Here is a 27,088-nt window from a genome sequence, read left to right on the forward strand (position 1 = left end):
GGTCGGCAAGCTAGCGCGTCCGTGCAAGGCTCAACGGAACGCGTGGCAGGAGCCAGGTCACGTGCCCTTCTCTCACCCCTGGACGCGACCTGGACTCGATGGACCAAATGCTCCCGCTCAGTGCTGGACCTGATACACGCAGTCGCGCTCAGATGGCGTTCGAACGGGCAAAGCCGCTGTCGTGGTCACGACTCGCCGCATCAGCACGGTGCCAAGCGCCTTCCTCATGCGTTCGAGGGTGTCTGGCGGCACAGGTGAAATTCAGGCCACCTCCGTCAGTCCTAGAGATTGCAGAATCATCATCCCAGCGGCCCACTCGACTGTATCCGCGCTATCTCCAGACACACAGACGGACGGGTGGAGGTACCTGATGGATCCCAGGTGCATCCCGCAGGCGCACCTGGAAGCTCACGAGGGGCTCGATGAGTGCAGTCTTCTCGCAGCGCGTGGGCGTTCCGGCGGCAGCAGACACCTCACAATGGTCGCCTCAGAATACGAGCGCATACCCATGGAACCTGCCTATTCCTGCGAACTGCATCGACGGACGCGCTTCATGTCGCTCCCTAGAGCAAGCGATTTTCCGAGCCCTAGCCTGTGCGCGAGGACTGTGCGCGTCAGCAACGATGTCGCCACAGCGGTTACAAGGAGGCGCACCAATACAGTCCTGCAATGCTGTCTATCGCGGCCGCGTATACTGCTCTCCATTGAGCCCAGGGAGCCTGCCGTTGCGCGACGGCACCGGCTGCCGTCATCGGCAGCTGAAGGGTGCGACACCGAGGCTCTCGGAGGCTCCCCTCGTTCTGGCCCTGTCGCCGGATCAATGTCACTTGCGCGCACACCATCACCCTTGGAGCATCCGAAGAACCAACGACAGGCTCCAGGTCCCCTTGCAGCAGCAGGCCTAGCGTCGACATCTGCCGCAAGTGCTCAGTTGCGCTGCTGTGATAGGTGTGCCGCCACGCCGTCCGCCAGGGCCTGCGAATAGTGCCCCCGTCGCTTGGCTCACTCCCATTTCCGCCTTCTTCCGCTCTCACGGCCTCACCAGCCCGTTGCCTCGTTCGAGAGCGTCAAGGCCGCCGCCGTGGCTCTCGCGACGCTCTTGCGCCATCGACCTTGGAGCTCTGAGCTTTCCGCGGGTCGCCAGACCATGCGAGCATCAAACGCGCTAGGACTCGGCGCGCGCTGCGAAATCATCAGCCTTGCCCCAGACTTGGGTTCAGACAAGGATCATGGCCCTGTTGACGCCGGGGGCCGCGAGCTACCATGCGAACAAAGACGCAATTTAGCTTCTTCTACGGGCTTTCTAGAAGATTGCCCTCCCGCGCTCCCCGCTGCTCTGATGATGTGATATAACAGCCTGGTCGCACCAACAGGAGCTTGCACCCATCTACCGGAAACACGTTCATCCACTCCTTCACCCCTATATCCCCATCGCGGTGCGCGCATGCCACTCCAGCCCTTCTCTAGGCCGAGCATAGCGTTTGACTCGCTTTTTAGCACCCCCACAGCCAGCTAGACCACCCAGGCAGCACTGGCAAGGAATGTGTAGCTCCATTACTCCAGTCCACGCCCATCGGTAGACCATCACTGTCGCGCTCGCCAACATGGACGACAATCTAGATATCCCAGAGGACTCGATGCGGCACATCGAGGCGCTGTTGGCGAGACATCGTCCAGACATGATTCACAGGATGTTCCAGCAGGCAATGGAAAGCCGTACGTTTCGCTCGCAGGCCACGCGCCTCAAGTAGCTGACCCAGCCCAGGACGCAGCTCCGTCGCATCCTCTCACACAGCGTCTTCGATATCGACGACCGCCTCATCCGGCTCGTCATTTCGCTCTCCAGCGCCGTCATTTCGCACGTCAACAACGACTTCGTATCATTCGCGCTTGTCCATGCAATCTAACCACTCAACGTCCACACTGTCTTCTACCATGTCTAGCATTGCCCCCTCCATCGCCTCATCATCGTCATCCATGTCCTCGCGTTCCCGAGCGACGCCCAGACGGACAGAGCCTCGTTCTTACCCATCTTCTTTAGATCCTACACGACCCACGTTGGACCCAACGCGCCCCGTGCCAACAGTCCTCACACCAGCATCCGAAATGGAAAGTCCTATTGATCCGAAGCAGGAGTCTGCGTATACGCCCACAGACGAGGATATGAGTATCGCGTCGTTTCCAACGGATAGGGGAGCAAGCCAGTCAGGCGATTCCTTCATGTTCTGCACGTATTGCGCCGAAGCGAAAACACTGAAGACGTTCAAGGCAAAGTCGGACTGGAAAAAGCACGAGATGAGGATGCACGAAACAGGCGAGGATTGGCCGTGCCTTGTGAACGGTTGTAACCGGATATTCGATCGCCAAAAAGACTTTGTAAAGCATCACCAACGGTACCACTCCGGACGACCGCTACCATCTCTGACAGACATCGGCATCCAGTTACTACCAAGGAGGGTTTTCGGATGTGGTTTCGACAAGTGTAAAGAGGTTAGCATAGGATGGGACGAGCGCTGCGATCATGTTGCCAAACACATGAAGAATGGTTCAACCTTTGATCAGTGGAAATACTCGAACGTCATCCGTAATCTAATCCGTCAAGAGGCGTTGCACGACACGTGGAAAGAGATGATTGCATGTCTGAACGAACGGTTGCGGGAAAGCCGATCCCAAATCAGCTGGTGTCCGGACAACACGCGAATACTACGCCAAAAATTGCAGTGCTGTGATTTGCGACCCAGTCGAGAGGAGGTTCTGATAACAGCGCTAAGTTTGCGATCCGATATATCGTTAGATCCGAGCCAACAACAACCGCCACTAGGTTTTGTCGTTCCCAGCAGGGACTCGGTGCCTAATGTCGACGGACTGTCTCGGGAACAACGCATGCACATCCTCATCGGGAACCCGAACGCGACCATCTCACGGAGCCGCCTTGCTGCTGTCAATGCTGCGCTGCTTAGGGCAAGCAATGCATCGCCTCACGATGGAAACTTCGATTGTGGCTCTTCACCTTTCGACGATGGGCCCGGCCCCGAACCTGACACAAGCTCGCGTCGCATAAGCTACATGGACATTGACACGTCTGAACCGTATCTCGATATGTCTCAGCAAAGCATACAGCAACCCATACCTACATTACAGATGCCCAATCCTGGTCACCAACATCAGCAACCACCGCCGCAACCGCAGTCGCAACCGCAACCGCAGCAGGCTATGATGGAAACCGAACATGCACAAGCACATGAATTCGTGGATCCAGCAAAATCATCGAATCCATTGAATCTGTTTTATCCTAGCTACTTCGATGCGCCTCCTCAGATCGAAGAGAGTAATTACTACGAACGACCGTCGCTCGGGCAGATGATTTCCAAGCCACTGCAAAGGATTGGAAGTCGGTTGAGCAGACATGGTACACCTGGGTCACGTCCAGTGTCGTCGCAACCCGACCACCGTATGATGCACGGGGACATGACTCCCGAGTTCCAGATCCAGAGCCCTGTTCAGATGGAAAGGGGATTCCCTCACCACCACCACCATGCATCAAGCATGCACGTGCAACAGTACCCGGCGGGCGCAGGCAGCCAGCATCAGCATGGGCAACAACAGCAACACCACGACCAGCAACTTCTCTTTACGTCACCTATCTGAATTGATTCTACTGCGTGCATTTTTCTTGTCCGATATCCAGCATGACGGGTTCCTCGCATATAGAGTTTTTCATTTGTCCCGTTAGTTTCCATTCTTGATACCCGTGCTTTTCGCACACCTGTCTAGAAGCATGTACGATACCACACGCCCGCATAGATAATTGGCCAAGCGCCGAAAAAGGATATAGACACGTATCACGACTCCCATGCTGGTGCCATGCCCATGGCATCAATATTCGGCAGGCAGCGCCACTCGTCGACGCCGAGGACGAGTGGGCGCGCGAAGGGCCATTGTCTCGTCACGGAGTTTGACAGTGGACGAGTTGCTTTTTCGGGCCTAGGCGGTGCCACGGCACGAACAGACACGTGCCCACCCACGCGCACTCCGTCTCGCTGGCTCGCTGGCTCGCTGCTGCCACCAGCGAACCCTGCCTGACTCAACCACGCAGACTTTCCTCTTGGATGCCTTTATCCGTCCCGTATTTGCTGGGCTAACGCTGCAGTGCGTGCAGCGCTATTGCTGCATGGGGGCTGTCAACCGCCGCCGTCGCGCACACCCACCCAAGTGTCGTGGGCGCCAGGAACATGCATCCTGCGCGCGAATCCGGTCGTCCAACTCTTGCTCAAACGGTGGCCTCGTGCGCACCTCCCCCTTGCCCTTTCTGTTCCTGCGACACGCGACCAAGGTGCGCGATGCGGGAATAATCCGGTGGAATCACGCCCATTCGTCTCCCTCGCTTATCTTGCACGGCGGAGTTACCGGGTGCGGTTTCGCATAGAGCTGGCTGACCGACTGAGGACCTGTGTATCGCACGGCAGCGGCACGGCGCCCCAGGGACAGGACGAGATGCTGTCTGGAAGACCTTGGCTCCGGCGCGGAGGCAGGTGCTCGGAGGCCACATGTCTTGTTCAAGGCCGTGAAGCAATACCAAGGGCAAAGCTTAACATGTGGGTCTGGTCGCGCTGCCAGATAAGGCATGCGTTACGGGCGCGACATGGTCGCGCTGACACGCGTCCTGCCTTTGCCGTGTGCGGCATGTCACCAACGTTCCTGCCATGTATCCATGTATCCATGTATCCATGTACCGCCGGAAGAACTTGCTGCTGGACGTAATAATAGAAGCATGTACTATGTACCGCCGCCGTTGCTTGCTCTTAGCGAGCGTCCTATTACTGTACTGGCGCTCGACGAGGAAGGCGTGTAAGCGTCTCGACGGTGGTACCTTGGGACGGGCGTAACCCGATGGAGCAGGAGCATCAGGACGGTGTCCTGGATCGCGGGTGTGATCCGCACTTGCATACCACACGGGTAGGCAAGAGCAGGATATGTGATTTGTATGGTACGCAGTAGCAGCAGTGTATCTCGCGTATCTATATTGAGTACATCGGATCCGCGGATGGACTCATCTCGGAGGGTTTTGTTAGACCGACCGATGGGTTCTACACGTGCAGCCTGGACATCGTGGTTACTCTTTGTTTGAGACACATGCTGATGCCGAGGTGTCATCGTTTGAAGAATCCTCGCAGGGAGCTGGGGTGGAGCATATTGCTGTCCAGCTTGTTATGCTCCTCACATCTGGAACGTGGACGGTCCAGAGGGTGAATGCATCAATGACGCTCTCACGTAATGGATATTGAAAGCTGCCGTTTGTTCGTCTACCAAGCGTCGTACCGATGCTTGGCAGTATCTACACATTGCTCTCCGAAGCTGTGGGCTGACACTCGATCAAGGCAGGTAAGATCCGGGTACATGCGGCACAGCTTACCGCGTCATAGATCAAAGTCACAGCAGCAGCAACTTCAATGCAAGCGCGCGGTAGACGGCAGGTGGTAGACTTCCACGGGCTTACTGCTTGTTGGGTCGAGACAGTATGCACGAGCATGGCGTATACATGAGGATTGCAGCATGCCACACTAGTAGTAGACGGCCCGGTGAATGAGCTTGGCAGAAGTGCTTCTGAACGATGACCTGGCAATGCTAGTCTCGCATTCAGAGTGGTCCAAAATGTGCTCACACGGCCGTTCCGATGTCAGATTCTCGTATTCAAACTTGGGCATACCGAGAAGAAAATACATCGCAAGATCGGTGCTTTGCAAAAGTTCTGCCTCCACTTTTCCATGGCTCTAGATCTTGGGGATTCGTCCTTGTCCTTGTCCTTCATTGAGTGTCCTGGCTGCGTGAGCACTAATATTTCCGGAGGGGATGTCGCCTGAGACCTCGTGTAGGTCGTCTATGTTCAGGATGGATCTAGTACCTACAGATTTCGAATGCTTCGTTCGACTTATTTCGATAGGATCAAACCTGATTCAGTGAACTTCAAAGTGAAGTCCGCCTGTCCCAGTTTTATCAGATAGCACGAAATTCCATCATACATTTCTCTGGATTTCGTGAAAGAGGCGCCGTTCGGCATTAAAGCATTTGTGAGGTCCTCGAAAGGATTTTGACGTACGGACCATCTGGCTACTTTTCATCGGTCAGAAAGTTTGAATCTTCTACTTCCATTGCTCTGGGTCTGGGAAGCCTTGCGTGACTGCCTCACAGAACCGACTTGTATTCAGGAAGGCGTTGCAGAATTAGAAAAGCAGATTCGTGGACTCGTAGTTTACACGGCTATGTAAAATATCCAACAAACCGAGTGAATAAGGCTGTCTTTCCTCTTCCGGGAGCATACACTTGTCTATCATCTCGGTGAAGCCTTCTCTGATTTTCAGGAACATAGTTGTTGTTGAAGCAGGGGCCTGTATATGCTCGGCAGGAGCTTCTTAGCGTTGATTATAGGTAATTCAAGCCGCTTCGATAATGCATCACTCTTACACCCCTGACTTTTATTAATAGTCACGTTGAAACATTTTACAAATCGCAAGGCAGAGGGCCACGCGACCTGCTTAGAAAGATTCTTTAACCCTATATGCTCGGTATTTGGACGAATCGGATTTTTTTAAAAAATGGCTCATACGCTCTGTCTCAGCATAAACAACAGCAATTTGCGGTTTAACATGTCTTGATCAACACCAACCCTTGAGACTTCGTTCACTGGACTCTCAATGGTCCCCCTTGTATGTCCTCGGAAGGATTCAGTATATGAACTACGTGGATCCTCTTCTTTCACCAAAAAAAAACCCCCCGTGCAGTAGTCCGCGATCTAGCTCCCCACATCGTGGATGTGTCTAGCATCCGTTGTGTCGCTTACCACTTGCCATATCTATTTCCTCACAAGTGCCTCGCCCGGAGGCCATAGTGAATACTCTCCCACAACAATAATACCGTGAATTGTCTGCCAAGATTATGCTTCGTGATGCATCTATCAGTCTGGAACAGCGTCTAGCTTGTCCAGACCTGAGGTTAACCTTGCCGTATTCTTGATTTATTCACAGTACGGCAATTGGGGTTTGAATTAGAATCTGGAGAATATTCATGAGGCCTTACTCCTCTTCCTGGAGCTCGCGCAACCTAGATCAATTATCCATTCACCCTAGGCCCGTGCGCAACCCGACTTCAATGATGATCTTTCACCTATCATTCTAGATGCATCAGGGGTAGCGCATCATTGGCCCCTACGGGGAACATAATCTTCGCTCTATATTAAATCGCTTGAGCCAATATTATCATCAACTGCGCTGGCATTAACCGCAACCTCAATTGATTCACTTTCATACCGAGCCGAAATGGAGGCCCGCCACTGTCATCAACGTGGCGAAAAAGGAGACGTATACCCAGAACACGACGAAGACCACGCCGGCACCAGGCAGACCCATGAGGAAAGCTCCAAAGATGACGTCCGGAACAACGGGCAGAAAACCGAGTTGCATGCCAACAGGAACAACAACGCAACTACACCCAGTGACACGAACATTCAGAAAGATATCACCAATAAGTCTATCTCATTAGAAGACTTCACGGCTGCGCTGGTCCCCTACAAATCAGTCATTGACATCAGTGGAGTCCCCTTCATCCTCGAACCCTTTCGATGCACTCTCTGCCACCAACCCACCTCTCTTGCGCCTACCACGAAGTTCTCACAACGGATCTGCGATATCTGCCGAATCGCCCTCGACGCCGACGCCCCACTGCGCTTCCTACACGACATCGTAGGCAAAGTTTACGCATTCTGGCTCACACTGCGGCGCGAAGAACTGTGCGATCGTATCGAGCGAATCGATCTCCCAGGCATGCGTACGTATTTCGGGATTATCGAAGGCATTCCCGGAAACAAGACGACGCTTCCCGCTATCACCAATGTCCGCGTTTACGATGAAGCGGGTATGTCACTAGCATCGCACGCATTGTCCACAGAGCAGCGCGGCCTGCTGGAAGAGGTGCTACTTACCGTGAATCAGTGCCACATCTCGTTGTTGGTACTTGCACCGCTTTTGGAGAAGTTGATGTACGCGGACGTCGACAGCCCCGTGCTGCAGGTTGGGGAATACCGCTACCAACCCAAACACGAATCCTGCTATTCTCACTGCATTCACATCTTTACGCTCAAAGATGGGCGTCACTTCGTGGTTAGCTTCACGGACCGCCAGCTGGGCTGGTACCCTCTGATCGTGCCGTATGCTGAGTACCTCAATCTACGTGTCAAGATTGAGTCAGTGCCTAGCATGTACGGTTTAGGTTACGTGCATACGGAGACCGCCGCTGCACTGGGAGAGCCGGATCTTATATCCGAAGACGAACGTGGGAGCAGTGGGATACTGCAACGAGAGCGTTGGTTGAAGGTGGCAGATGAGGTTGTGCGCAGGTGGGAAGAATGGGCGAAGAAAGAAGAGTGAGTGCACAATGATGGAGGGTTAGTCTTCCAAGGAAAAGCTGGGAATCTCAACAGCGAACTTGTTCAGGCTTTCATAAGCATCATGTAGTTGAGTAGATCCTCAGTCTAAAGGTTATGGTCATGGCAAACGACTGGAATCAAAATTGAACATGGTATTACACTGTTGCTACTCAGTTAGTTTTCCGTACGACCGCTTAACATCAATGACAGTTTCACTAACTCATCCGTTGGGATAAGCGAACTCGCTTCCCTCTCGCAACGGTGATAGTATTGATCTGTTGAGCCGTAAACTCGGTAAGGCAACGAGACTTGCTCATTCCACCATGCGTTGTAACACTTGTCTCATACTAATGATCATCATTAGGGAAGAGAATGCAATTCCCGCAGATGTTCCCATACAGTCCGCTCGTTCCGTAGTTGCGGTCCTTGTAGATTGCTGTACAAGCCGTTACTATAATTGGCACTTCACTCCCACTAATATGGATTCACTCAATGGTCTGTGGGAATACTTTTGTGGAAATTCATTTCCAGTACCTCGATCCCGGCAGGGTCCAGTATGCCACCACATTTCGCAACAGGATCGCAGCGAACACCTAGCTTTTCGCCGCTTACCTGGTCATAGACGAGCTATCAGTCTGTGTGTGTGGTTGGAGAGGGAGCTTGAGTGGGAATTGCCTACGTCGCCTTTCACTAGCCCGCAATCTTGCATCCGCCGTCTAGTCCGAGCAGGCCCAGACGTTACGTAGCAGTCCCACCCACAGGGTGAAAATCATTTCACCAATTTTCCTGGCATCGAAGATACATCACGTGCACCGGTCCGGAATCGACAGCCTGCTACAGATGTAGTGCGCCTGCACAGACACTCGCAGGGTTTCATTATTTCTGTCAATTACATGTACGAGCAACTTCAACTTGTCTCAGCACTACCGGTACCCAGTTACTAGTTGAATTTAAGTGATGTAAATTCATACTTCCACGTCTTTAAGTTCCCGCTGTGACCATGACATATGCTCCCTTCGTATTGTTTCCGATAGCGGCTGAGGTATATGGCAAAAATTAAGCCCCACGCATCAGCTCCCCCCGATATTGCTCAGGTACAGACACCTCGTGCGCCGCTTGAGATGGGAAAGTCGCATAGAACATTCAAGTGCGAACGTGGACGATGCTTGCATGACCACCGCTCCGAAAGACGCACTTCTAGCGTTGGTTTGCGAAACTGACTTCCACCTTCCGACCCTTCGCCTTGAAACCCTCTATCAAAACTTCTTCGAGATTGACAGGCCAATCCGTACGATCGGCTTGGTAGTATTTCTCACTCACGCAGTAAATGTAGACATGTCGTAGCTTCTGCATATCGAATAATCCGTCGAAACACCAGTATTCTCGAAGATTTTCCTTGGTCAGCGGGATGATGTTGCGCTCGCACCAGCTGTACGACGAAGAAAGGTAGCGAAGCTTCTGTGCAGTTATTACAATGCTTGTGATTCCCGGGCATCGGGAGACTAGGTATGCTGGCGAAGAACGAAAATCGGCTTTCACGAGATGTTCCGTGTTCTTGATGGATTTGAAGCTGTTCTCTTCAGTCAAGGTGCGGACCCAACACCAGGAATCCCGACGGTAGCCTATCATGCGAACTGACAGCAGACCATATTCGAACTGCTCCAAAAAGCGGATCAGCTTGTCATGAGAGCCGCCTTGAGATGACGAAAATATAAAGCGCGTCCTCCGTATCCACGCCAAAATGACTTCCGTTCTTAGCATCCGACTGATGAATGTAAAAGGCGGAAGCGTGTCAGGTTGAAAGACAAGTTGATCGATGTAAGTCTCCTCGTCAATACTGAAGCGGCTTGGGAGATCCCGCATCGCATACGTCCAGATCTTCTCCCGGAGCTCGAGAGGTAGCTTCATGAGGCTTTGAGGCGACTGAAGGAGCAGGTCATGGTGAGTGGAGGCTTGCGGACCCTTCTTTTCCAGGTAGCTAGCGTTGTTGTAAAGCCGTCGGTCTGCATTCAACTGGGAAATAAACTTGACGGAAGTGACCGGATCTTCGATGGCGAGGTGCTGCAACGCTCCATTCGAGCCGTCGGTGCCAGATTGGCGAGAAGTACGTGCATCCGAGCTGGCGACCTCAGTGGTGGATGCGGGCGGAGTTGATGCGGCCGAGCTGATAGAGAGATTGCCGTCGGAGACAGCCACGGCGGTAAGCCTTGATTTAGCAGCCACTGCTGCTGTCGTGCTGGTGACGCCGATGTCTGTACCCCTGGTTTCCCGGGTTGCTTTGGCGAGGTCACGTTTCTCCATACGACAATCTTTCCGTTCGTGATATTTCCTACCACAGTATGTGCAGCGAGGCTTGTCTTTGTTCGGACACGGCTTGTCTTTGTTGGTGTTGTGTCCGCGGCATCTGCAGTCATCGCAAAATAAGCTCGCATGGAATGAGGAATTCCAATCGGCCTTTGACACCGGCTTGACGTGCATTGTTCTGCAAAAGCCTTGACTAGGACGCATGTATGCCGAAGTCGTCGAGCTCAAAGGGTAATTGTGCGGAAGTGGGCGGTTATTGTGGAGTCGGGACGCGATGATGAAATCGGGAGCTGGAGCTACAAAATCATCAGGCTCGAAGGAAAATCCCCTTCGAAATGTGGGAGGTCTTTGACGTCAGGAATAGTCGCGCCTGAGTCGGTGGTCGCCTCTGTACGCGTTGGGCAGAAGCCGAGTGATTGCGTATAAAATTCAACGACGCAGGCAAGCTTTTTACGTGCCTAATGGCGTTTTGACAAGTACACTGCCTGCGCAGGGAGGGCTCGGGCGTGAGGGCATGCGAGGGCACGTGCCCTTGAGTCAAAGGTTGGTGCTGAAGGTGAAAGCACGCTTCTGAGGCGCAGCCGTAGAGCGAACTGTGGTCTTCGCGGGAGGGATTGCTTGAGAGAAACAAGGTTGGTCAACACGTTCACCTTCACCCATGGTTGTCACAGCTGGAACCACTCTTTCCACATCCTCCCGCGTTCGTCCATTGGCGGCAGCGGTGCCTCGCCCCGACCCTCACCCCACATGTCCATTGAAAAATAAACCGCAAAGCGTCCGTTTCCATCCATGTCACCTCGAATAACCGTGCCTAAAGACCCCCATCAAAGTCAGCGTAGCTCGCAATCAAGGAAGTGGTACCTGTGCACGTCTTAGGAAGCGGAATCCTGCCTTGTACCTGCAACATGACATGATACCCGGGCTTTGCGTACTCATGACCCTCGAGTTTTCGGTTGGCCATCCAGTGATGGGGTCGACCTCGCTTTCCTCGATTTCGATAAGCCGCCGAGATACGACGGCTTGCTGCTGTGCATCCCAAAGACCTTCGCGTGGTATGTTGCGCTCGAGAAGGGCGACAGCTTCGCGGCGAGTGACTGGACAACGACACCGTGAGGCTGTCAAGTTGAGACAAGGAATGACCATGACCTCGAAGGTAAAATTTGCTGCGGGGGATGTAGCTCCTAGGCGTTGGCTGTAATCCACTACCTGTTTGCAATGATATACCAGAGCCCGAAAACGGGGCAAATGCCGATCGCAAGCAGACTGATTAGGATCTGTAATGGATGCTCCAAGAATGTACGTGGTGTAGTAGCACGCCTTGAGCGAGTGTGCAGTGATTGTTTCGTCCTCTGAGAGGGTCATGCCCCGTTCGAGCTCTTCCAATGCTGCCCACCATTCATCCAATGCAAATAGCAAGCCCTGTTGGTCGAGCAGCTTGTGCTCAGGAGGAGGCGTAATCGGCCGGAAATTCTCGCCCATATGGCGAATGAACAATAAGCCTTGATTGCGAAGCTCGTGCATTGCGAACTGAGCTTCTAATACAGATTTGAACGCAACTCGTGGAGTATTGGGTGGCGTCTGATTAAGAGACATGACGAGCTCAGTAGGTACGCCATATAGGATTCCTGTGGTCAGCAGGCGATGGAAAAGAGGGACCAGTGACTTTTCTATCAGGTCAGAGCCCAGCGTTTTCCTACGACTTTGCCTCTGCTTCCCTCTGAGCGTCTGCAAAATGCGCAGCCCATTGCAGTAATGTAACATGGCTGAGTCATAATTGCCGCGCAAAATTTCTATGCCGATGAAGATGAAGCAAGACACAAGTCCAACATCGGCGCTGTACGAGGGGTCAGAGATTCGTTCCGCAAGAGATCTGATAGCTTTGTTATAGTGTGTCAAGAACGTCTCCTGTCCGGAAGTAGCTACTAGACCGGAGCGAGCGCTCTTCAAGCTTCCAGACTGGGACCTGTTGAGGTAACCTATGGCGATTAAGGCATGCCGAACCGAAGCCTCGGACTGGGCCATTTGTAGACATGCTTGGGACCAGAATCGCGTGTCGAAACCATCAGTAGACATGGAAGGGGCGGCACAGTGAGTATAGAATTCCAGGTAGTGGAGGTCTTTATCGCCCGCCATTGGAGACCTGACAGCACGTTGGATTGTTGATGTTTGGGCCACTGGAAATACAATTGCATGGCTGCCATTTGGGCTTGTTGTGTACCCATCGCATTTGCGCCCTGTGCTTGTGCATCTGTTTCATTAAGCATGCGACACAATGGGGGAAAGCATACTGACCGTTTGCATTGGGGCTTCTCTTCGTCACATTTGACTCGCCGTATTCTGTGGGATTAGCGGAATTATCAGAAGTGGCGCTTCGTCATGCTACAAAGGACGTACTTGCAAGTTTTGCAGCCTGTCTTCACTCTCGGAGCGGCTCTCCTGGTATGTGGCCTACCGACCACGGTAATAGAGGAAGTAGTTGAGGACATGTTGCACGCACTAAAAGGAAATAAAACGCTACAAACAAGCTATAGTAGGTAGTAACATGCAGGTGGCTTGGATTGCCGATGCTGATATGGATTAGGTAGCCATGTTGGCTGACGAGGACACTGGATGGTGTTCGGAGGATTTTGGCCCCAACCCCCAGGAGGAACCCCACAAAAGCTTACTAACCACGGTTTCCTACAACGGATCGACAAAGAGAGCATGACAATGCTTTTTGGATCTGACGACATGCGAAAGGAAAACTTTCGTTCCTGGTGCGATGGACTACTTCTGTTTGCGAACCATTAGTAACGCCCTATTGTTCCTCGTTATCGCGGTTAAAGTAGCCGCGGGAAGCATTGCTGGTCTCGCCGCGGCTGGGTAGACGTGTCTCAGTCTCTGAAGATGAGAGCAAGAGGATGCATGATGTATGCACAGCACCCATCTTCATGTCCGGATGAGCGAGACCTGTTGATGATAGGATACGTTCTGACACACATCAGCGCGCATCTGCTGGGATGTGCTCTATGTTTCTATACTAGGCACCGTGGGATTATTCCCAGACTGCATCTACTCTATCCGGTGTGGCAGCAGGGCTTGGAGACGGGTCTACACTGGCCTAATCACTCCCTCTCGTCGGTTCTAGCCATCTCCTCAAAGAGCCACTCAGCCTCTTTGTTCATGTCTTCCTCACTCCTCGGCTTGCGATGTTCATCTGCATCTACAGCCGGGAACCTACCGCGCTTCACGTCGCCCTCGTCGCGCTTCCTCAACTGCCTGGCTAGATCGCCATCCTCGCTCTCCATCATCTCATATATGGCATCGGGCTCAGGCAGGTCATGCTTCTTCCTGGGGATGATATGGGCATGTACATGGGGCACGCTCTGGCCGGCATCCTGGCCATCCTGTATCGCAATGTTCAGCGCCGAGGCATCGAAGACGCGCTCAATGGTGCGCGAGACGCGCTGGACGGTCAGGAAGAGGTCCTGCACCTCGGCAGCGGACAGGTCATTGAAGCGCGGAACGATGCGGCGTGGCGAGACGAGGACGTGACCAGGAAGCAGCGGCTTGAGGTTTACGAGGGCGTACGACAGCGGGGTGAGGTGGAAGACCTGTGCGGCCGTCAGCCTCATCGAGACTCGGACCAAGACATGGCAACGTCATGGTGCGTGGGCGGGAAGGCGCACCTGGTTGGTTACCACGAAGGCGCCGAACTTGATTGCATCCGTTGTTAGCGGCGGCATGCCAACAATGGGCGAGGTGAATGATGATGGCAAGGCAGAGGGCGTTTGGCTGGAGATATCGGGCTGCGGGCCTTCGGTAGCCGGGGCGCTGGCAGAGGCGGGCAGGCAGAGAAGGCAGAGTGCAAGAGCAAGCGAGGCGACTGGTGCGGCCCAGAAGCGGCGCCCCAACGTCAGCTGGACGCAGCGCCGACAGGCCCTCGAAGCAAGCGACAACAACGCGTGCGCGAGGCCGGCGCAGTAATTCGACTGTCGACACGGTGCAGGCCAACGTCAGGATGCATGCAGCCACCAAGGCCGGGCACGGCGCCTCCAAGGCTTGTGTGTTATCAGCATCTGCTGCCTGCGCACAGTGGCCTCCGCGCGCCGCCGGACGAAGAGTGGGCTGCGTATAAGATCAGAAGATGGCATCCGCCGTGGACCTTCACCTGCACTTGCGCGAGTGGATCCGGCCCTGCGCTAGCGGCTCAACTGCTGGACCCTTTCTTCACGGCCAGAGGCAAGCACGCCGAGCGACCTCACACACGGAAGAAACAAGCTTGGCCGCTGCGTTTTGCAAGAGCCTCAAACCCTCAGAGTCCACCGCGCTGCGACTCCCCGGCACACACGCACCCCTCACTCCGCCGCCTGTGCCTGCATCCGGCGCGGACTTGGCTCGCAGCCTCCGACGCGCAGTCCCACCCCACCATCCCGCGGCAACGCCTCACCGCGTCTGACTTTCTGCCAAACGTCTCGAAGCGGCCGTCTCAGCGCGCTTCCCGCCTGGGCAAACACCAGAACCGCGATTTATAAGGAATTCGCCCCAGCTTCCATTCCACGGACAGCTAAAAAAAACACTTCTTTCGCCGTCGTCTACTGCCGCCGAATTTTGACCGGCACCACCTCGGCCGCCTGCTAGTACTTTACCAGTACCATTCCGGACTTCACTTCACACTTCTGACGCCCACTTCACGGCGCACTCGTACAAAGAGGAGAAAGTGACGACGCAGTCGGACTTCTGACACTCATATACTGCACCCCGCCAACACCTTCCCCGGCATATCCTCACACTCCACATCTACGCGCTGTTCAACCGCCTTCAACACCGGCCGTCACTCAACAACCCACCTCTCAGAACCATGGACATCACTCAATCTTCCCGGGACTACTTCGCCATGCCCTCGCCCTCACCCTCCGATAAACTTAGCCTCGCCGCCTCCTCAACCGTCTACACCTACCACTGCCTCTGCACCCACCTTCTCCTGGCAACCAGCACACCTCTCCACGCCCTCCCCGCGCGTAAAAACTCCTGCGATGGAGCACACATCATGCCCCTCCCGCCGCCACCCGCACCCACCACCAAGAGCCGCCGACCCTCGAACGAACCTGTCCCGGCGCCTACCGATCACTACGGCCTGCTCCTCAGCACGCACCTCGAGAACGCGCCTAGCATCGTGACCAGCGACTCGGGCTTCGAGAAGCGGTACCTGCAGCGGTGCGGCCGGTGCAATCTTGTGGTCGGGTATCAGCTCGATTGGCAGCAGTTTGCGGGCGATCGGGCGGGGCGGAAGGAGGATCTCGTCTATCTCCTGCCTGAAGGCTTCGTCACGACGAGTGAGATGATCATGGGGAAGACGCCGCCGAAGAACGGGGGCATGCAGGTGGTGGCTATGGCGGAGATCAAGACGTGAGAGCCTACGCCTCTGATTCTTGGCTTTTACGAATTTCATATCGACAACTTGTACCATGCACAGCGGATGGGTAGGGTAATGGCGCGCACGATACACAGTCACGGCTCGGGAACAGCTGGACACTGGGAGGCGTTTCTTGCTTTTTCATTTCCTTTTCCATGTTACTGCATTACAGATACCCCCCCATTCGGCGAACGCGCAGGGCTTCTCAAGCTACCACAGAGAGCGCCCAGATAGACATTGCGTTTGGCAAGTGGACCAAAAACAGTTCCATCTGGTATTTTTGAATGATACATCACGATTTGAATGTCGTCACATTTCACAAACGTGTCACACCTAATCTGAGTGATGTCTTTGAGCGATACTGAACGTGAATGCCCATTCAATTCCTTGAATCCCAGAACTACTCCAATCGAAGTGATGAGACTGCCCAATGTACAATCCAACGCCTGTGCCGTGCTGCATGCAGTTGAGACCTTCGAATCATAAAAATCGTGAAGGCCTCATCAAAAGTTACATCCCGAACTGAAACCCCACCTCCACCGTCTACCGCCCTAGTTCTCCGCAATCGTCTTGACAAACTCCCTGTAGTCGACCTCATTGTTACCGGTATCGATTGTCGATTTGAACAGCTCCTCGACCTCCTCCTCGCTCATCTTCTCGCCCAGGTTGGTGAGAATGTACTTGATCTGGCCCTTTCCGACGAAGCCCGAGCGATCTTTGTCAAAGACCTGAAACCCGCGTATGTACTCCTCGATGTCGAAGGGCTCGCGGAAGCCGCCGGGCCGGTTGAGGATCTTGCTGAAGGTTTCGAAATCGACTGTTTGCTCCTGTGTTAGCGGATCGCTTTCTGCTTTCTGTTCATGGGTGCTGGGGCGGGACGCTGCAGCACTGTGGAAGCAGGAGTGGGACTGCGTGGTGGAGGGGGATAGTGTACGTACAGTCTGCGCCAACGCCGCGCTCCAGGTCTGCAATCTCAGCGAGCGTCGGGTTCTGTCCGCAGGCGCGCAGCAGGTCGCCGAGCGCTGCGCGGTCGACACGGCCGTTGCCGCGCTTGTCGAAGAGCTGGAAGGCTTCGCGGTAGTTGGTAGAGGCCTGTTGGTTGTGAGAATGAGACTTGTCCATGGTGTCTTTGTTCGCTTTCGCTTTCGCGGGCAGAGCGTTGTGATGTTTAGGGACTCGGAGGAGGATGTGTTATGCGCGGTGCGAAGGCGAGCGTGGCACAAGCTTCGTGTTTGTGTCGCGTCGTTGCCGTGGAAAGCGCACACTGTTGCTGCTTCCAGTGCAGCGGCGCGGAGGAGGCATGCGCCCCGCGCGCAACGTGATTGGGAACGCAAAGTGCGAAAGGGTCCGCGGCTCGTACTCACCATTGTGGATTCTTTGTGTGAAGGGTGGTACAAAGGGCTAAGTGTGAATGAACGTGGATATTTCTGAGGGCAGTATACTGAGGCGAGAGGGGTGCAGCGGTCAGATTTGAGGCGTGTTTGATAAATGGCGAGCGTGGGCCAAGGGGTGCGCCTGTTGTTGCCAAGCTTTCGTCGTCGTGGAAACGGGATGCCATCTGGCGCTACCCGTCAATCACCTCTCGACCAGTTCAACACGAAGCGAGACTCGGCCTGTGAGGAGCAGAGAAAGATGTCCAGGGGTCTCGCTGTCGAATCTGCTGCATCGACGAGTGTCGCGCTGTCAGATTCGTTTCTGCATCCGCATATGGCGGTGAGCGGATAGCCTCGTCTCGACCTACGACTCCACGCGCGTCCACCACTTCCTTCGGTATTTCGAAAGACACACCGCACTGCCCTAATGGAAAACATACGGCGAGATAGCCATGTCATTACAGAAGTCGGCCGCTTTGGATATTTCTTCGGTTCGCCCCCCAACAAAGCGATCGTCGCACGTTTTGACCTTGAGAGCCACTAGCCTTCTGGCAGCAGAGATCAAGTGCAATTCGGTTGATAATGAGAGAGGAATAACGACGAATTGGGCGTTGGCGGGCATCTATCGAATGCTGGAATGGAGTATTCAGCCGCTGTTCAAGACGGCTTCGTAATCGCCGATTCCCACCTCGCTTTCCTAGAGCAATGCTTTTCTGACCTCTTCCTCCTCATAATCCGGACCCGGAGCTGCCTCTCTTATGCATCCCTTGTCAATTTTGGGGTCTACCCGCACTCTAAAAGTCACGCTCGCCGCGTTCCAGCCTGATCCCAAGTTCTTCCGCAAAGTCTATGCAGGCCTAGTCTCTCCAACCAAGCGCCAGGCGTTTAGATCTCTTCCCAAACCAATGTCTGAGCTCGATTCGCTTGGTGCTCGACGCCACCATATTCCAGCTGAGCCCACCCCTCATGGCATTCGTTCAAGGGCCTGTTGTGGCTGCGCGATGCTGAGCTGAAGCTTACCTAGTTAGGCTAATCCCGCAAGAAGGAATCATACAAGTACCACCAGACCTAATTATCTTTCACGTCGCTTCATACTCTACCATTCCTGTATTTATTACCTCTTAAACATCTACTCGCTGTGCCCCACATCACATCGATATTGCTCACTTGGCTAGCAAAATTACGCTGCAGCACGATGTTCCGGTCCCTCGCTGTATTACTCACCATTACACTCGTCACATACGCATTTGTTGCTGAGACGTATGCGCCGTATGCACTAGCCCATCCCATCTACGCTCTGGAAGTCCATTTAACGAGCACAACGTAGGACGCAAGACTATACTCTAGCTATCTTAGATGCGCCAACCATCGTGTTCCAGAGCAAGGACAACACGATGAATACAGTAGAGCTCAGTCCTGCAGTGGGACGAGTTTTCGAGCCGTGGAACTGGATGATTTTGGGCTTGATCGTCGTGGCAGCGTACAGAGCTGAGGGCTTGGGTGGAAGATGGTTGCTGATACGTTGACGTTAACGGAGTGCAGCACATGGAAATAACGCCATTCAGAACCTTGTCAAGAATTTCGTGAATTTCGTCTAGAGGATGCTTGATTTGAATTTTCAAGGGTCCTAAATCCATCTATAGCTACAGACAGGGTGGATTCCATTCACCTAGCCCTCAGTGAGAGCTCAAGATTGGCTCAATTGCCGAAGGCAAGCGTTATTTGCGACGGCTGCTCAAGCAATGTAAGAGGACCAGCGACAACAGTATCCGTGTAAGGTGCACCAGGTGTATCGGCGATGACAACAAGAATCAAGCCCTTGCTATCGAAAGCTGCTGGGATGGTGGTGCGGTTTGTCTTGACATCGAATGGAACAGACACCTTCTGCAATCCATGGTAGAATACAGCATAGTACTCCTTGTCATTCTGGTACTGCGGATTTTTAGTGAATGTGAACGTGATATCTGCTCCTGGTCTAGCCGTAGTCGAGTCGCTTTCAAAGTTCATCCGCGGCAGGTGTTGACTCGGTCTGGGATAAACAGGATTCTCCTTGGGACAGCTACCCGGCACGACGAACTGGTTTGTTACATCCAAGATCTCGTTCGCGTACGGGAAGATAGTCTCGGCTGGACCGGTGAAGGGATCGGCTCCCCAGACGTCGATCAACGCCCAGGCGCTGTGGCGGGATTCAATTCCGCCGATGGCCACCATGGCGGACTTTGTCTTGTCTAGCTTGGCCTGTAGTACGAGCCCTGTGAGAAAGGCCTCGCTGGTGATTTCGATCACTTGCTGGAGAGCCAGGAAGAATTCGGGGGTTGTGAGGTTGTACTCATATTTGCACGGTCCGGGCTTAACCGAGCTTGAAGATATCGAATCCTGGAAAATACGCAGATGGCCTGCCTCATTGTCTCGGATTTCCGTTATACGTTCGTACGTGTTGTTCGGTAGGCCGATGGCGATGAAGGAGGATGCGTTGAACGTCTCCACGGCGGTCTGGTAGAAGGAGTAGATGACCCATTCGGCAGCCAACAGGTTCTGGAAGAGTAGATCATCTGCTCCTGGATCATCTTCCGGTGTGGTCGACTTGATTGCTCCAGTTGAGTTGCCTGGGAATGGGGCTGCTTTGCCGGCGTAGTCGTTGTATATGTCCGACTCGCCTGGCACTGGACCACAGCTGGTACTTGAGAGGTCGCAAGGGGGTGTTTGGGCATCTGAGATTGGAACTGCTTTGACGGCACTGAGGCCTGCTAATATGATGGAGATGGATCGAAGTTGAATCATGATTTCTGCGACAACGAGGTATACAGACAACGATGAAGTGGTTCGGTTCAAGTCCTGGCCCAGTGCTTAGAAAGGATGCTTGCGATAGTCCATTGTGTCTGCGTCTAGGTTTCTTATATACATTCGTTCCGCAGAGCCGACCATAGCAATGCCTCAGCTTCGTGGAGCATCTTGTTGCCCGTGTTATGTTTCAATCGCCAATCACACACAAGTCGCGAGCATGACCAAAATAGGACAGCAGTTTGAGATAGTATGAGATCGGTTGGACGCGCAAAGCTTATGTTTTCATCATCGTGCCTGAAAGAATGGGGCCGGTCTCCAAGAAATTCATCAGGATAAAAGTGGGCGACCTGACTGTTGGATTAGCTGCGACTAGTTCCGATGCTCTAATATCCAATCGCAACCGAGAGCGTCCTCTATCCCTAGCGTGGCGTGAGTTACAGCTAGCCTTCAGTCAGCATGTAGTGACGAATCTACTAGCTTCCTCCCCGAATTGACGTTCAGTCCTGCACTTTTAGTCGCTCAGCCACAATGAGCTTCGTGTGCAACTCATCAAATAGTCGGAACTAATGAGTTCCCTAAAAATTTCTGTCTACCACAGGTAGTTCGACGTCTTTACATCCTGTTATCGTACGAGGTACGCTTTCAAATACTGTAACGAATAAGCGTACACTTGCATGATGGACTGACGCCTCGATGCAATCTCGGAGGCTCGAAGAGTTGGGCCTGTAGTGGGAGTCGACGAAATACCCAAGTAAAACTTGTCTCATGATCAGTCCCCATAACGCATTCTTGTTTTGCGATCATCAACAAGTTTACTTGTTCCAAGGTTGCCAACTGCAGCAAGGGCCACTTTCACAACGATGCGCAGCTGCTTGAACTAGGTATACGACGGGTGCCTGTGAGACAGAAGGATATTCTAGCCGGATCTTTACGAACGTATCACCTCTACCCCGTTTACTAACCGGTGAACATGGAAAAGCCCTCTTTATAATTCCTGACCAGGATATAGACTGGGATAGAAACAAGTGTAGTGACGCACACCTTATGTTCCAGCTTCCACATACCTTCGGGCCCCCTGTGTTCTCAATCCGGCCGATCCCTTGCCACCGACCAATCAGAGCTTCCCCTACACCACCCTCGTGTGTCTCACCTTGTCCGCATGAGCACATCGCGTGAACGCCAGTTCTCCACCCACCCTCCACAATCATGGACTGAGGGTCGCTGAGCCACACTATGATTCTTCAGCTCTGGGATCGCTGGGTTTCAAGGGTGTTGGTTGTGGATTATATACCAAGGGCGCGCTGGAGATGGCTCGGGGTTAGGTGAGCCTGAAACAACTACCTAAGCCAACTTACTTCTTCCTGGCGTCGCGCGAAGAATCAAACCATCATTATCGTCGAAATCCTGCGCACATCATGGCGCAAATACCTAATGATGTGATAAGATCATTATTGTACAGTGCGGTATTGGTGCTTTTTTTGAGAGCAGCCAGGGTGTATGCCTTTGCGTTCTGGTCTGCGATTTTCTCTGCGAACTTCGGAGTCTTGGTGAGAGCAACGATCCAGATCCATTCTGGTGGTCAGGCTGCGCCGTGGAAGGGTCATAATTTACAGAGAGAAGAAAGGCGTGGGAACGATGAAAGGAACGTGTCGCCGCCTGAACGTCCGAGCAGTGAGTGAACCCGCCTTTATAAAAACTTTAGTGTTTTATTAATGCGTTCACCCAGATCGTTCATCCCCGAAAGTCGTACCAACTGCAAACCTCAATACAGGGCACACGAAGACACCATCGTCACCGTTCCAACACTCGCCATCTCCTCCGCCCTATAGTTCTAATCCACCAAAGTTGGACGACGAACCCCGTTCCAAGTCTATCTTGAAGCTATATGAAGACATCATCGCGTCAGATGCTCAGACCATCCAGGTTCAGCAGAGTACGATGTCTGCGCAACAAGAGACTATTCGTGCACAGGCGCAAATGATCAAGAATATGAGACTTATGCTTGAGAGACAAGATGAGAGGATTGAGGAACTGGAACAGGTATTGGAAGGAGGGGTTCCATGTCAAGAAGACCTTCACTCCTAATCAGAAGAGAGAATCTATTCGCTTCGCTACAATTGTTTTGGATTATACTGAAGATCTCACGACTGTTCTGGTAATCTACCGTTGCAGTAGCCGGGCTTGCAAGGGCTGTAGTTGCGCGGAATGCTGGTGGAAGAGCTGCGGGGCAGACTGCGAATGTATCGTTGCAGCTCGCGGTCGGGTAGGCTGTAAGGCAACGTGTAGCTGTGATTGCTCCGGAGACTGAGGTCGTAATCTGGGAAGCTGCAAACTGGAAGGCTGTGGACTGGGTGGTAACGAAGCAAACAAACCCAGATCCGAGGGTTGCTCGCTGGAATTATATTTCGTGTCCAGAAAGGCGACCAGCGCGATAAGGACAGCACCTTCGACATCGTAAGCCGCAATTTCGAAATGGACCTTAGAAAGGCTTACCTGTTGTCACGACATAGCTTCCTATGGTAAAACCCGTTTGTACACTAGCCTGTATGTCGGCTTCGTATCTCAGTGTGAATACAGCCGACCAAACGACCGACACAGCCAAGCTTATGGAGACTGGGATAGCTACCGTCACACTTGCTGAACGTGGGTTCCAGCTTCTGACTACATTGAGCGCCCGTGTTTGTTCAAGCGGCGAGATCGTGATTGAAATACGCTGAGGGTCATTATGCGTGCCGTGCATGATGCTCTCGTCGAGAGTTCTGTCCCTGATCATGGTACCATTTAGTGTCGAAGGATCGCGGAAGAAGTGTATCTGCCTGTTGTATGGGCCATAGCGCCCGAGATCGAGCGGTGGGCCTACATTTGGGCCAACAGCTGCACCGAACTGAAGCTACACATCGTGAATAAGTCAACACAACACGAATCAAAAGATAGACATACTTGTACTACGTCAATTCTTGCGCTCGTTTCAAAGCCAAAAATCTGTATAACACCTCTTCTTGCCATAGTGAGCTCGTAAAACATACGTAGAAGCCTCACGAGGTCTTTGTCGGTTGTCATTTTCGAGCACGGAATTTGTAACCGATAGCCATTGTCAACGAACATGACGATCTCGGCGTCTGTTTCAGGTTGCTCTCGTAGCGCTTGACAGTAGTCCATAGTGAATGTGTCTAGCGATTCGGCTACGCAGAAGTACGTAGTCCAAAAAACCGTATAAGTGTACTGGTCAAAGTGCCTGTGATAGATTCCTAAACGTAGAATCAGGCTCTGACGATCCGTCAATTAATGTTCAGATGGAGCTGTACAAGGATCTCAAGCTTACAAGAACAATTTCTGATGTGGCTTTCAACGTGATTGAGCTGGCGAACGTCCCGTCTCCCATTCTGCACCAGGAGAGAACTTTGACGATGCCTCTTGTAAACAGCAACAACAGGTATATTGGCATAAGGAAAGGATAAGGGAGGACTGGCGCACTGAATTGGAAAATAGCGCGGGTGCATGTCCAGAACTTCCATGAAGGTCGCTGGAACAGTCCAGGTGCGCGTATGCGCTTACCCGCAGCCTTGTGTGAATTGAGCGCCATGCACCAGAAAACCATGATCTCAGTGGTGGGATTGCCCCGGTTCTTGAGGGTCGACGTAACAATGTGCGAACAAGCGGAACTGTCGCAGCAGGCTACGCTTGGAACTGGCTATCTTAAGTAGTTGAGAAGCATGAAGGTTTCGAGGTCGCGCGAAAGGCTGATGAGTTGGGCGCTTACTGCATGTCGTATCAAGCAGGGGTGTTCAGCCTTCCAGATGCAAGATTTTAACCGAAACACTTTGCTCAATTTGCTATCAGGTGTTCACATCAATACCTCCAGGAATGAATGTTTATTCCTCCAACTCCAGAGAGAGTGATCGCATCGATGAATTTTGACTTCCGGATTTTCGACACCTACACCCTGATAACTTTCATCACATCGAACATATCCACCCTGTCCTTAGCCGGAACGTTATCTTTCAAGATGCCCTTGTCCTCTTCTCCGACGCGTCCTCGTTGATTGCTAACAACTTTGAGGCCGAAGCGTTTAGCTTTGCCCGTTCTTCCGGTTGACCCATGCACCCAGTACCTTACACCATTCCAGTTGTTTCCATTCAACAAATCCGTTCCATGCGCAGCGCACCATGGCGAGTGTACTTGCCAGGGAGGAAGCGTATGATGCAGATCTGGCGTGAACGAAGATATAACGACAAGCTGTTGGGGTTGGGGCGATGTAGAGGTTGCATCATCGCCAACAAATGTCTTGGGATCGTTGATCTCTGCTTGCAGCCAGGCTAGGTCGCGAAAGTGTTCCTCGTTGTGATCCGAAATTTTCCACTGCCGAACGCCTTCATTCACGTCGAATTCTGGCGCCTTTCGAAGCACTGCTGCTTCTGCTGCTTCAGGTACATGGCTCCACAATGTGCATCCCAATAATGTGATATTCGTGCCGGCGACATCGACTCTTGTGCGATTCAGGATTTGCAGCTTCCCCTTCGTTGCTGCTTCTTCTTGCATATGTCGTGCCAACTGTAACCCCTCTTCGTACGTTAGACCTTGGAATTCTAAGGCTCCCAGAACAAGATATACTTTCTCGTAGAGATTACAGCGTCTGACGAGGAATGATAGATAGGCATCGTAGTCTGCAAGCTGGCCGATGTTGCCTGCGAGGATGAGATGGGGTGCTGAGACTGGGATGTGGAATGTGAGGTATTGGGATTCGTAGTTGAGGTAAAGGTCGGAGAGGATTTGGAAGGTGGTTTTGGGGGTAGAGAAGAGGCCGGAGAGACGTTTCATATTTCCCAACTAATGATGAGATATTATATGAAGATGAGGCCGACAAAGCAAAGAGAAGAAAAATCTATAATTGCGTAAGCGCATCTAAATACGTTGTTCTGAGCGATTATCCGCTGACACGGAGCGCTAGGGCCTATGCAGGAATAACTTCGCGGAATGCTGAGCAGCAAGATGACGATTTCCCAGCCAAACAATCCATACAGCTGAGCGGTCAGAAGCAAAGTGCACGTCGTAGTGTCACGGCGTCGAGAGCTGAGCGTGCGGCTGGCTGAGCTTCCCGCTGCGTGCGATAGCTCCCAGCTAAGGAGGAGGCTTCGCAACAAACCTTCAGTAGACCACTTCACGGACATCGAGGTCATAGCAGCTAGTAGGACACCGCGCGGACCTCTTGTTAGCGAAGAAACACGGTGAAGCTTTTGTCGCCCATCGGGTTTCACCAGAGTATAAGCAAACCAACCTCTTACGTATTAGGGCGGCTTACGTGAGACGATCTACCCGTTCGAGTGCCGATGGCACCACCCTTCATCGCGACAAGATCAGCGCATCAATGTATAATCTTTCCAACGTACGTCCTGCAATATATTGAGCTACCAGAAAAAACTATCGTAGGAATTTGAAGGCTACGCAAGCACTTATAAAAAGTCCAATTCTCCGGTTGCCGTCGTTCGCTCTCTCACACTTGCTGCGGCCTTTTGGTTCTGATGAATTACGCTCCCGCTAGCTTCACAGCATTGAGAGCAGATGTGAATAGCTGCGCTCCTGACACCTTTGCGTGGTATCAATGCGCCTACTTGTTCTCAGGCACACCGAGACGAACACGAACCGGACCTACGTACCGTAAGCCGCGCAGGAATTGACATTAGTACTGAAAGAGGATGCCAACAGTGGCCGCTCTACGATACCTGAGGCGGTCTGCATATTGAATATGGAACAGAAAGTCCTAGGATGCCATGTCTCCGTTAGCGGATACGACAACTGCAGCATGCTCGTGTCTTCGACCTCACGTGCTCGATGCAGGGCAATCGTAGTTCTGCACCGGAGCAGCGGAGTCCGACCCTCTTGGCTACAAAGTTTGAACGCTGCAGATCCACCGCGCACATGTGCGGGTTCACCAAACTTCAAATTCCATAACAGTCATAACTCGCGTACAGAGCGCACGGCGCCGCATACTAGAACTGGACGAATTCTCCTGTGCGCAGCTATCCTATCTTGCCATTGAGCAGGGTCACTCATATCGGACTAAGTGAGTAAGATCCCCTTAAAGATAATATCTTCACACACTGCCTTATCCGGCTAAATAGTCACGAGGTTTCTATTCTCCTCACCCTCGCTTGTAGCACGAACCACAACCGCGTCAGGTCCTCACTGCGGCTGACTTTACAATATACTTCTCGCTAGATACGCGGCCATATATTCGTTGACGCAGATCTGCCGCTTCCTAGCCAGGAACAACCCTCAGGTTGGCTAAGAATAGGCTCTTCTTCACACAGCGTCCCGCAGGTTCGCTCGGGCCTACTGCACACTAATGTAACCAGCTCGACCTAGGGCAGCTTTGCAGAATGCCCCGATGCTAAGCGCACATGTCGTTATCAACCACTCGGTCGTCCCGGTGATCCTTCTGGGTCGTACAAAGAAGATCACATTGCTTCGTCAGTATACCCTCTGCTTCCAGTACATAGCAATTGCCTTTCATGTTTAAGGTTCTGTTAAAGAAGTAGAAGCATCTATCTTGGATGAGTCACCTCCCTCGGGACATTGTCGCATTATCTTCCAGATCTGAAAGCTTCCTGCATGAGCAATATATATACGAAAGTACTAGAACCCCGATAACGCCATTCAGGCCGATGAGACCGTACTTCTCGCGCATGCACCACCACCTGGACCAATCGTGATGTTGCTAAAGGGCCTCCTTGGCCGTCAGCTTTTATTACCTTGCGAGCTTAACAGACCAGGCTGCACTTGACGCAAGACTTGTGCGTACGCAATCGAAAACCT

General features: G+C 52.8%; 8 protein-coding genes across 8 annotated transcripts; 3 read left to right on the forward strand and 5 right to left on the reverse strand.

Moving 5' to 3' along the window:
* Positions 1 to 2,106: 2,106 nt before the first annotated feature.
* On the forward strand, positions 2,107 to 3,648 carry N0V89_000555 (uncharacterized protein; the record flags this gene model as incomplete). Its single annotated transcript, XM_056209376.1, has 1 exon — positions 2,107 to 3,648. One exon carries the CDS (start codon positions 2,107 to 2,109, stop codon positions 3,646 to 3,648), a length of 1,542 nt encoding a protein of 513 aa, XP_056076198.1.
* A 3,665-nt stretch (positions 3,649 to 7,313) lies between these two features.
* On the forward strand, positions 7,314 to 8,420 carry N0V89_000556 (uncharacterized protein; the record flags this gene model as incomplete). The annotated part of the gene is made up of 1 exon (XM_056209377.1): positions 7,314 to 8,420. The coding sequence occupies one exon, from the start codon at positions 7,314 to 7,316 to the stop codon at positions 8,418 to 8,420; it is 1,107 nt and encodes a 368-aa protein (XP_056076199.1).
* Positions 8,421 to 9,616: 1,196 nt separating this feature from the next.
* N0V89_000557 (uncharacterized protein) lies at positions 9,617 to 12,796 on the reverse strand (the record flags this gene model as incomplete). Its single annotated transcript, XM_056209378.1, has 3 exons — positions 9,617 to 10,823; positions 11,622 to 11,915; positions 12,024 to 12,796. 3 exons carry the CDS (start codon positions 12,794 to 12,796, stop codon positions 9,617 to 9,619), a joined length of 2,274 nt encoding a protein of 757 aa, XP_056076200.1.
* A 1,031-nt stretch (positions 12,797 to 13,827) lies between these two features.
* HNT2 (Dinucleoside triphosphate hydrolase) lies at positions 13,828 to 14,448 on the reverse strand (the record flags this gene model as incomplete). The annotated part of the gene is made up of 2 exons (XM_056209379.1): positions 13,828 to 14,316; positions 14,392 to 14,448. 2 exons carry the CDS (start codon positions 14,446 to 14,448, stop codon positions 13,828 to 13,830), a joined length of 546 nt encoding a protein of 181 aa, XP_056076201.1.
* Positions 14,449 to 15,563: 1,115 nt separating this feature from the next.
* On the forward strand, positions 15,564 to 16,115 carry N0V89_000559 (uncharacterized protein; the record flags this gene model as incomplete). Its single annotated transcript, XM_056209380.1, has 1 exon — positions 15,564 to 16,115. One exon carries the CDS (start codon positions 15,564 to 15,566, stop codon positions 16,113 to 16,115), a length of 552 nt encoding a protein of 183 aa, XP_056076202.1.
* Positions 16,116 to 16,669: 554 nt separating this feature from the next.
* CDC4_2 (SCF ubiquitin ligase complex subunit CDC4) lies at positions 16,670 to 17,240 on the reverse strand (the record flags this gene model as incomplete). Its single annotated transcript, XM_056209381.1, has 2 exons — positions 16,670 to 16,935; positions 17,057 to 17,240. 2 exons carry the CDS (start codon positions 17,238 to 17,240, stop codon positions 16,670 to 16,672), a joined length of 450 nt encoding a protein of 149 aa, XP_056076203.1.
* Positions 17,241 to 19,189: 1,949 nt separating this feature from the next.
* N0V89_000561 (uncharacterized protein) lies at positions 19,190 to 20,272 on the reverse strand (the record flags this gene model as incomplete). Its single annotated transcript, XM_056209382.1, has 1 exon — positions 19,190 to 20,272. The coding sequence occupies one exon, from the start codon at positions 20,270 to 20,272 to the stop codon at positions 19,190 to 19,192; it is 1,083 nt and encodes a 360-aa protein (XP_056076204.1).
* Positions 20,273 to 24,211: 3,939 nt separating this feature from the next.
* Positions 24,212 to 25,093, reverse strand: N0V89_000562 (uncharacterized protein; the record flags this gene model as incomplete). Its single annotated transcript, XM_056209383.1, has 1 exon — positions 24,212 to 25,093. The coding sequence occupies one exon, from the start codon at positions 25,091 to 25,093 to the stop codon at positions 24,212 to 24,214; it is 882 nt and encodes a 293-aa protein (XP_056076205.1).
* Positions 25,094 to 27,088: the final 1,995 nt, after the last annotated feature.

Source organism: Didymosphaeria variabile (assembly GCF_027946475.1).
Source record: "Didymosphaeria variabile strain IMI 356815 chromosome Unknown scaffold_1, whole genome shotgun sequence".
Taxonomy (NCBI): domain Eukaryota; kingdom Fungi; phylum Ascomycota; class Dothideomycetes; order Pleosporales; family Didymosphaeriaceae; genus Didymosphaeria; species Didymosphaeria variabile.